Source organism: Orycteropus afer, unplaced genomic scaffold (assembly GCF_000298275.1).
Source record: "Orycteropus afer afer isolate SDZICR_OR568_19922 unplaced genomic scaffold, OryAfe1.0 scaffold00370, whole genome shotgun sequence".
Lineage (NCBI taxonomy): Eukaryota > Metazoa > Chordata > Mammalia > Tubulidentata > Orycteropodidae > Orycteropus > Orycteropus afer.
In genome coordinates this window covers 1856678-1866041 of record NW_006921957.1, presented here as the reverse complement: position 1 = coordinate 1866041, position 9364 = coordinate 1856678, and the positions used below count along the sequence as shown (strand labels likewise).

General features: G+C 43.5%; 1 protein-coding gene across 1 annotated transcript; it reads right to left on the bottom strand.

Annotated features, from left to right (window-relative positions):
* Positions 1-368: 368 nt before the first annotated feature.
* Positions 369-9017, bottom strand: KLF17 (Kruppel like factor 17). The gene is made up of 3 exons (XM_007953107.1): positions 8955-9017; positions 941-1799; positions 369-613 (listed from the first exon to the last, which is right to left on the bottom strand). Exons 1-3 carry the CDS (start codon positions 9015-9017, stop codon positions 369-371), a joined length of 1167 nt encoding a protein of 388 aa, XP_007951298.1.
* Between the last annotated feature and the right edge of the window lie 347 nt (positions 9018-9364).

The following is a 9364-nucleotide window of genomic DNA, read 5'->3' as shown; positions in this document are numbered from 1 at the left end:
TAAACTCAGGATCTGAACTGGCTCTGCTAACTGGGAAACCAAGATAAAGAGCTTGGATTTTCTCTAGCAGACAAAAGGGAGTCATTAAATGGTTTCAAGCTGGGGCACAACATGAAAAAAAAGAGCTTAGTAAAGCTACCCCCTCTACTGTGCTCCATCTTCCCATCTGGCTAAACTCAGCCTAAGTAGGTGGCCTCAAAGAGACGAAGACATCCATGACAGAGAAGAACTTTGAGGAGTTCCTGACTGGCTCCAGAGCTTTACTTGGGCATCAACTGTTCCCCATAATCTGTGTCTTCATCTAAGCCTACACCTACCAAAGAGACTAGCTGGTCAAAAGCCAAAATGAAGAGAAGAGGGGGACCAAACTAAAGACCAGGCACAGGAGCATCAGCCCTCTGCTCATTGTTGGCCTGTGGGTCTGGGGATCCAGGCATCCGCATATGAGTCCTTTGGTGTTGCCTGAGATGGTCAGATCTCATGAACTGTCGGCCACACTGGCCACATCTATGTGGTCGATATCTGGTATGTATTCGCATATGTCGTCCAAGCTCATCAGAACGGGAGAAAGTCCACTGACAGCCTTCCCACTTGCATCCATAGGGCCTCTCCCCTAGGGGGAAGGAACAACATGGAAAAGAGAGAATTAAGTAGAGGAACAGGCCAGCAGGTGGATAGGAATGGTCAGGAAGGGCCTGGGTCTGACTTTATGGGGCAGAACAAGGCTTGAGAGTCCAGGAAGACATAGGAAACCAGCCAGGGGCCAACACAATTAGTAGTACCTCTCCTCATCATCTTGGCAGTCATTATGGGTGGCAAGTTGGTGGGACCAGTATAACTTGGTTCCAAAGATGAGAGGCTAATCACAGATGATTACAAACCAGTGTTCCAGCATAGGGTTCTTCCCCTCCCCACCCTAGTTGCCCAACATGTCATTTACCTGTGTGTTTGCGCTGGTGACTCACAAGGTGGGAGCGCTTGGTATAAGCTTTTCCACAGTTGTCATAATTGCAGAGGTAAGGCCTTGAAACTGGGGATCTCCTCCTGAGTGCCCCTTCCTGGGCCCTGGAGTTCTTCTCTGTTGTCTGTGGAGCAGGTATGTGCTGCTCAGGTATGAAGGAGCCTTCCTGGGAGTCTGGAAGGCTCATAAGAGAGTTCTGGGAGTCTAAATCCAGCAATGATGAGGACACAGACGGGTGCATCCCAAAGTTGTGGGGATCTCTAGGGGGCAACATCTCAGTCAAAGAAGGGAGCATTGTCTGGGCCTCAGTAGAAGACATGGTTGGGGCCAATAACATTCTATTGGTTGAAGAAGCTGTGTTAGAAGGTACCATTGGGGTCCCAGAATAAGGCATTGTTGGAACCCTAATATGGGACATTGGGATTGCATTGGAAGTAGAGTCTGGTGGTCTACTGGAAGGCATGCTTAAATTCCCACCGAAGGTCAAAGGCATCCCTGGAATACTGGGCTCTCCAGAAGGCATCATCTGAGACCTATTGAAAATCTTCATCTCTGGCTGGGAGGGAGATTCTCCCTGACGGCAAATCATCTGCGAAAGCATAAGAGTCGCTTGGGGGAAGTAGCTCATATCATGCTCAGGAAATGACATATTGAAATGTGGCCTCACTTCAGCCACATTCTGCCTGGGTGCTTCAGCAGACACCAATGGGGTCCTCGCCAGCTCTGTGCTCTGTGGAAAGTGTTGAGTTCCTGGTGGGCCATGGTTCCAAGAATTGTGCATGCTACTGCTTCCAGGTGATGGAGACATGTCCAGGAGGGACGGTGACTGCTCAGTAACCTTGAAAAGAGTGAAGATGGTGCTAGCTCAAATCCCAATTCTACATGTCCTTCCTCCCCATCCCCAATGATCCCATCCTAATCTAGGCCTCCACCATCTCTTGACTGAATTATCCTGGCTCCAGACCACCATCCAGCTTGTGCTTTTTAAAATGAAGGTCTAACTGATAGGATTGTGATGAAAGTCTAGATACGACTCATGCTGGTTTCCTCCTTGGCACGTTTTTTTCATCCAAAGCAACAAAGAGAATAAATATCCCACAACTTATACCTTTAACAAGACTCGGATAAAACACCCAAACTCCAAATTTTACATGAATAAAGATGAAATGATACCCTAAACCATCAAGATACATGCAGGAAGCCACAAAGGTAGGAAAAATGGAAGATTCAGAGGGGTCCTCATTTTAATGAAACTTCGAAATCATCTGCAAATATTCATCTCCAGAAGAGAGCCTCACCTTGCATGTCAACTGCTGTGGGCAGGTCTGAGAATGATCATGTAGATGAGATGAAGAGGCAGGGATAAAAAACAAGGGATCATTTTAGAAGTCAGGGGCAATATCCCTTGATGGCTGTGATTGGTATGAAGGGAAGGAAAGAAGAGTTTGGTGGTAAATGATCCTTAAAAGCAAGGATCCATCCCAAGGAAACAAGGAATCTAAGAATCATATTTAAAAAAAAAAAAATCCATTACTATAGCAATAGAAGAGGGAGCTCTTCAACTGAGAAACTGGGATCTCCTATCCACTCCCCCACTGAGACGGTTCGGAAAAGACCAATTCATTCAAATATGAAAAGAAAAACAGAAGTGAAAAATTAAAGATTCTAATTTCTCAAAAGAAAAATAAAATTCACTAGAAAAAATGTTGCCACAAATTAAGAAAAACACAAATGAAAACAAAAACTTAAGGAAATAATTACAGCTATACAGGAACACCGCCTAGGAGCTCTGGTAGCATAGTGGCTAAAGCACTTGACTGCTAACCAGAAGGCTGGCGGTTCAAACCCACCAGCCACTCCTCGGAAGGAAGGTTGGGCAATCCTACTTCTGTAGTGATACTGCCTCGGAAACCCAAGGAAGGGTCGCTATGAGTCAGGGCCGACTCGACGGCACATAACAACAACAACAACAACATACAGGAACACCATGAAACAGATACAGAGTAACTGAAATAAGTTATGTGCAGACAACTGGATAGGGGTTATTTTAGGAGGGAGGGAGAAGGTAGAGATAGAGATGGGCAATGAAGGGGCTTCTAGGGGGTGAGCAACGATGTTTTATTATTTTTTAATCTGAGTAGCAGTTTCAAAGGTATTTATAATTAAACTGTACGCTTATGTTCACTTCTGTATTTGAGTGTTATTTTCACAGTAACATGGTTTAAAAATAAGTTAATGTTGTGGGAAAAAATCAAGATTTTCAGTACAAATGAAAAATTCTATTATAAAAATCAGAAAAGTGAAAATAAGACTAAATTTAAACTGAAAATATTCTATACAAACCCACAAATTCTAAAAATAAGTACTTTATGCCTATAAAAGCAGTTATCACTCCAGTAATAATTGAGCATCACTAGTGCCCAGATTTTGGTCTTTAATTTCACTCCTCATTAAGGGAAAAATGAATGCTTTTTGGAGAATATGCTGACTCCAAATCTAACACAAAGAAAGTATAAGCCTGATATACCTTGTTGTACCAGAAAAGTTGATTAATATATCAAAAGGACACAGGGGTCTGTTTGAAGGGGTTCCCACCTGGCTGAATTTGTAATAAATTGGGCATCAAAAATAATTATTGATTAAAATAGATTGAATTCAATGAATGTATGAAAATTCATGAGATCAAAGTGACAACAGACCAGCTATTAACCCAACTTTGAACACCGGTAATTAAAATGAAATAATTAAGCATTTATTCTGTCCTGCCAGTCAGATATTATTATTTCAAAACTACCAATTGATTTCAGTTGAAGAAAAGTTCTGCTTTAACAGAAGAATAAAAATTAATATATGTAGAAGAAATACGGAAGTTGAAAAATCATTATTTTGCAACCTCTGATGAAATTTTTTTATTGAGGCAAAAATATGTGGTATTATCAGTTAGTTAACAGTTGGTGGGAAATTGGACTTTTAAATGTGTCTAAGGCAATATCAAGGAGCATCAATAATTTTGTCTTGTAGAGGAGAAGGGTGTTAAAATGATTTGCTTTACAACAATCCATCTCTATTTGCCTGGAACAGAGGAAGAAAAGGAATAGGATGAAGATATGGACTGCATGGCTAAAAGCCTCCATGAACAACTGTCTCTCTTGCCATGAGACCAGAAGAATGGGATCTTTTGATCAAAGATTCCATAGAAGAATTCAGATCAAAAGAGGGGAAAGGCAGAACAGAATTTCAAATTCTCATAGACACTGGACTTTCTGGAGCATGGAGGATGGATGAACCCCTGAAACTACTGCCTTGAGATAATCTTTAAATCTTAAACCAAAATTATCCCCTGAAGTCTTCTTAAAATCAAACGTTAAGCTTAACTAGTAATAAAAATCTGCCTTGAGCATCACGCTCTTTTAAGAACTATATGTTAGAGGCTAATGGAGCCACTGAGACTACAGCCCCTAGCTGCCTGCCCTTCAGGTCTGGAATGGAACCCACTCCTATGGCTTCCAGCCAAACAAAAGACAGACATATGAGGTGAACATTTGCACTAGGTAGATACACTTGGGTAGAACAATCATGGGAGAACAGAAGGGCCACGTATGCACAGGGAGACAGCTCAGGGGGCAGGACTGCATGGAGGGATGGACACAGGGAAGAGGTAACTATGGGGAGGAAGTAGAAGGGGAGCTGTTGCATTGTGGCAAATTGTAGTCAATGTCATGAGACAAAGTGTATGTGAACTGCTGTATGGAAAGTGAATTTGTTCTGTAAACTTTCACCCAAATCACAATTAAAAAAAAAACAGAGCTATCTACATGGGATCACAACAGCAGCTTGAAAGATTAGACAGGAACTGTAGGAGGCAACGAGCTTATGTTAATGAGGGAGGAACAACTCTGAAAAGGAGAGGGAGAATAATTACACAACTCAAAGAATATAATCAGTGTCACAAATTGTATATGTAGAAACTGTTGAATGTTTTGCTGTGTATATTCCCAACAACAAAATTAATGAAATTCACAAGAAAAAAAAGAGTATGAGGCCTAAAAATACGTAGAGAAACAAAAGTGGTACAGAGGTGTGTCAGGGCCTTAATACAATTATTATTAAGTTATTTTTCTGGGAAAAAAATTATTTGTTCTATGTTTCACATGAGCCATTCCACAAATATTTTGTAAGTGTCAAGTTGAGAGAAGAAGGAGCCCTGGTGGCACAATGGTTAATCACTCAGCCACTAACCAAAGGGTCAGCATTTTGACCCCACCAGGCACTCCATGGGAGAAAAATGTGGCAGTCTGTTTTGTGGAGATTTATAGCCTTGGAAACCCTATATTCACTGCCATCAAGTCGTTTCTGACTCATACCCACCCCCATTGGGTTTCTAAGGCTGTAAATCTTTACCAAAGTAGATCACTCAGTCTTCCTTCTGTGGAGCAGCAGTTCTAACTGTCCTACAAGGATGCCAAGAAAGAACCAACTGAATGCCAGCAATGGGTTTGTTTTCAGGTCAGGTAACACTGGTGAGACATTGGCGGCTCACTGGTAGAATTCCAACCTTCCATGCTAAAGGCCCTGATCACTCCCACCCAGTGTACCTCCTGAGCAGCTACCACACGTCTGTCAGTGGTGGGCGTCATGTTGTGATGATGCTGAAGGAGGAAGAAAGGCCTGGGGATCTCCTTCTGAAAATCAGCCAATGAAAACACAGTGACGCAATCTGAAACTGATCACAGGGATGGCTCAGGACCTGAGCATATTTGTTTGGTTGTTTAGGGGGTCGCCATGAGGAGGGCCAACTCATAGGCAGCTAATAAGATAACATCACACAGATTACTTTCTGTCCACAAGGGTGAAAGGTAACTTTGAATAGTGAGATCAGGTAACTGATCTAAGCCCTTAATACAAAGGCCAAAATCTAGTATACTAAAGGGGGGGAAGCCAGATGTAATATAAGATGAAGCCTCCCACAGAAGGCATTCTTACCCAAAATCTCTAATCCAATTAAGCTTTAAAATCTAATTCCTATTTAGAGGTAATACAAGGAATTACCTTGATCAGATCAAACTGATACCAGAAGAAAGCAATCTGGTAATTGTAAAAGAAAGAATATTCTGTAAGACAAACGTCAGGATTATGGAGGAAAAAAAAAAAAGAGTCAGGTTTATGAACAAAGAAGCTATTTTAATGTAAAAGAGAGGCAAGAGACATAACAGATGCAATATGTGGTTTTGGATTGGGTCTAGATTTGGGCATACCAGCCTAAAATACATCTCAGGAACTAGGGAATTTGAATAAAGTCAGCACCACAAAGAGGATTTAAGAAATTATCATTAATTTTCACAGATTTGATAATGCAGTTTTGCCTATGCAGGAAAATGTGTCTGCACAGGAAAAAGACCCCCAAGCATTGAGGAGATCCTGTCTATTTAATTCACATTATGTCCTCTGAAACTAACATAAGGCCAGACACATAGAAGGCATCAGATAAATGTCTCTTAGGTAGGTATTTCTGGATGCTCACCAAGGGCTTTTTCTCTCTCCAGTCTCCCAATCTTCTTTAGAATTATCTAAACATGCCTTCACCACCATTACCTTGACTTATCATTCCTCCAGATCCACTCTGGCCCCCATCTTGCCAAGGTCACCAATGACTTCCATGTCACTGAATCCAAGCAACACTTTCAGATTCTTTCTTGCTTGACCTCTCAGGAGCTACTGAAACTATTGGCCACACTCTTCTTAAAATGTACTCTTCCCTTGGCCACATGCAACATGCTTTCCTGGTTTTCCTCCTTCCTTTATCCCTGGCCCCCTCCTCCCCAATCTCCTTAGCAGACTTCCCTTATTCTACTGTCTGTGTAGTCTTTTCTATGTTAATGGTTCTATTCTTGTCCATATTCCAATTCTTCCTAAATCTGTAGCTCCTTCTGCATGTATCACTTCTGGATTTTCCAGCTGCCTATTGCTCAGATACGTTTGGATATCCCACTTCAAATGATTATGAAACTCATGACCATCCATACCCGCCCTTTGAAAAAAAAGAACTAATCCTGTTCCATCTCATTCCTTGTCTGCAGAAAACATCAAAAACCATTCTCACTCAGATATGCAATTCAAAAATCTGTATCCTGGATACAGAATCCTGGATGCTTCTCTTATCATCTAAAAAAAAAAAAAAAAAAAAAACCTCACTTCCGTCGAGTCGATCCGGACTCATAATGACCCCTCCTTGGGTTTCCGAGGCGGTATCTCTATGGAAGTAAGTTGCACAACCTTCCTTCCAAGGAGTGGCTGGTGAGTTTGAACCCCAGCCTTCTGGTTAGTAGTCAAATGCCTTAGGCACCACGCCACCAGAGCTCCAGGGGGGAAAAAAAATTCACTGCTGTGGAGTCCAGTCATAGCCACGCCTCCTTGGGTTTCCGAGGCGGTATCTCTACTGAAGAGCTAGATGCTATTAATTATCAATTCTTTTGGACTCTATCTCCAAAACATCTCTAGCCCTATTCACTTTTCTCCATCTCCACTGTCATCTCTTTAGTTAGGCCACTATTTTTAATTTCCACCTGATTATCACAGTAGTTTTCTAACCATTGCCTTGTATTCTTCTCACATCTGTCACGCCCACGCACTACCCCCCCCCCAAAAAAAAAAAAAAAAACCTGCCATCGAGTAGATTCCAACTCACAGCCATTCCCATTGGGTTTCCAAGGTAGTAAATCTTCCTTCCTCTGTGAGGCTGGTGAATGAACTGCCAACCGTCTGGTGAGTAGTCAAATGCCTTAGGCACTACACCAGCTCCTTGCCATGTTGCTCTTTAAATATGCAAATCTCATTGTGACTGATCATGTTTAAACTCAGTGGTTTCCTGTTTTGTTATGTGCCTTAGGCACTATGCTACCAGAGCTCCTACTGCTCTAGAAATAACCAAATCAACTCCTGCATGACCTAGATGATGTCCGAGGCTGGGGCTTACCTCCCCTTGACCTACTGTTCCATCACTCTTAGCATTGGTCTCACAGTCTATCATTCAGTTTCCCCATATTGTCTCTGGTCTTAGGGCCTGGAAATTCTTCACCTGACCAGTTCTCCAGTCCAGACAAAACCCTCAGATGTCTTCTCTGATCCCCTAAATCATATCAAACAATTCTATTTGCTCCCATGCCCCCCCCCACTCCTCCTTCACAAGAAATTTGTTGACTTCCAGTCAGTTTTCCAATCAGGTAATGATTTATGATAAAACAATATATTGTCTTGGTGGCGTAGTGCCTAAGGCATTTGACTGCTAATCACTAGGCTGGCAGTTCAAACCCACCAGACACTCCTCCAAAGGAAGGTTGGGCAATCTACTTCAGTAGTGATGTTGTTGTTGTTATGTGCCATCGAGTCAAACCCGACTCATAGCGACCCCTCCTTGGGTTTCCGCAGTATCACTACGGAAGTAGGATTGCCCAACCTTCCTTCCGAGGAGTGGCTGGTGGGTTTGAACCACCAGCCGTCTGGTTAGCAGGCAAGTGTCTTAGCCACTATGCTACCAGACACCGCCTCGGAAACCCACGGAGGGGTCGCTATGAGTCGGATCCGACTCCACGGTAGTGTATTTAGTTTTTTTGGTTTTGGTAAACTCTCCATTGTATTCCCAGGGCCTGGCAAAGGCCTGGAACTTACTACCCCTTCAATTAAATTTAAAAAAAATTTTCCCTGACGGCTTCCTGCTGACTCCCCAACTCTATCTTTGCTTACCTGGGGTACCCGAACCCTCCACCTCTCCCTCTACAAGAAGTTGGCTAAAACGTTTGAACCCCAGCACCCAGCACAGGGATAAGTATTAATTGAATAAACGACATGCGATTCTGTCCTTGATCTCCCATCCTTCTCCTTCCTAACTACCACCCTCAGGTTTCTAACCCCCACCCTATCCCTTTCCACCCTAGATTTCTGATTCCCTCCCTTGGGCCAGCACCCACCTGGCCTTGAGGCTAATGCCTGGACTCACCATCAAGCGCTGGTGCTGCATGGCCTTCTGCCACTGGCTCAGCCCCTCGGCCTCCTGATCCATTTTGGCCTCGAATCGGCTGCACCTCTGGAATATGTGTGAATTCAGATCCACTTCAGACCAGAGCTGAGGCCCTCTGCAGCAGTGGCGTCGCAGCTCGGGTCTCCAGGCACCACCACGCCACAATCACTGCGCTCAGCTTCTAGTTCCCGCCGCTGAAGGGGGCGGAGTCAGGGGCGGTGCCCTGCCAAGGCCCATCAGCAGCCAGCCCCACCCTGCCCGCCCCTGCCCGCCTACCTGATTTTCACGAATAGGGAATCTCACACCTTTACCACTTCTTGAAGTAATTAAACTTGGCCCTGCCTTTCCTACCGATTCACCCTCCAGTTTGAGCCTGTTGGACCTAAGTG

Excerpts from the sequence above, each read along its gene's own strand:
- KLF17 (XM_007953107.1), bottom strand. The coding sequence starts at position 9,017 with ATGGATCAGGAGGCCGAGGGGCTGAGCCAGTGGCAGAAGGCCATGCAG. Across the intron at positions 1,800-8,954 it reads TGCAGCACCAGCGCTTGATG|GTTACTGAGCAGTCACCGTC; the intron begins GTGAGTCCAGGC and ends ACTCTTTTCAAG. Across the intron at positions 614-940 it reads TCACCAGCGCAAACACACAG|GGGAGAGGCCCTATGGATGC; the intron begins GTAAATGACATG and ends CCTTCCCCCTAG.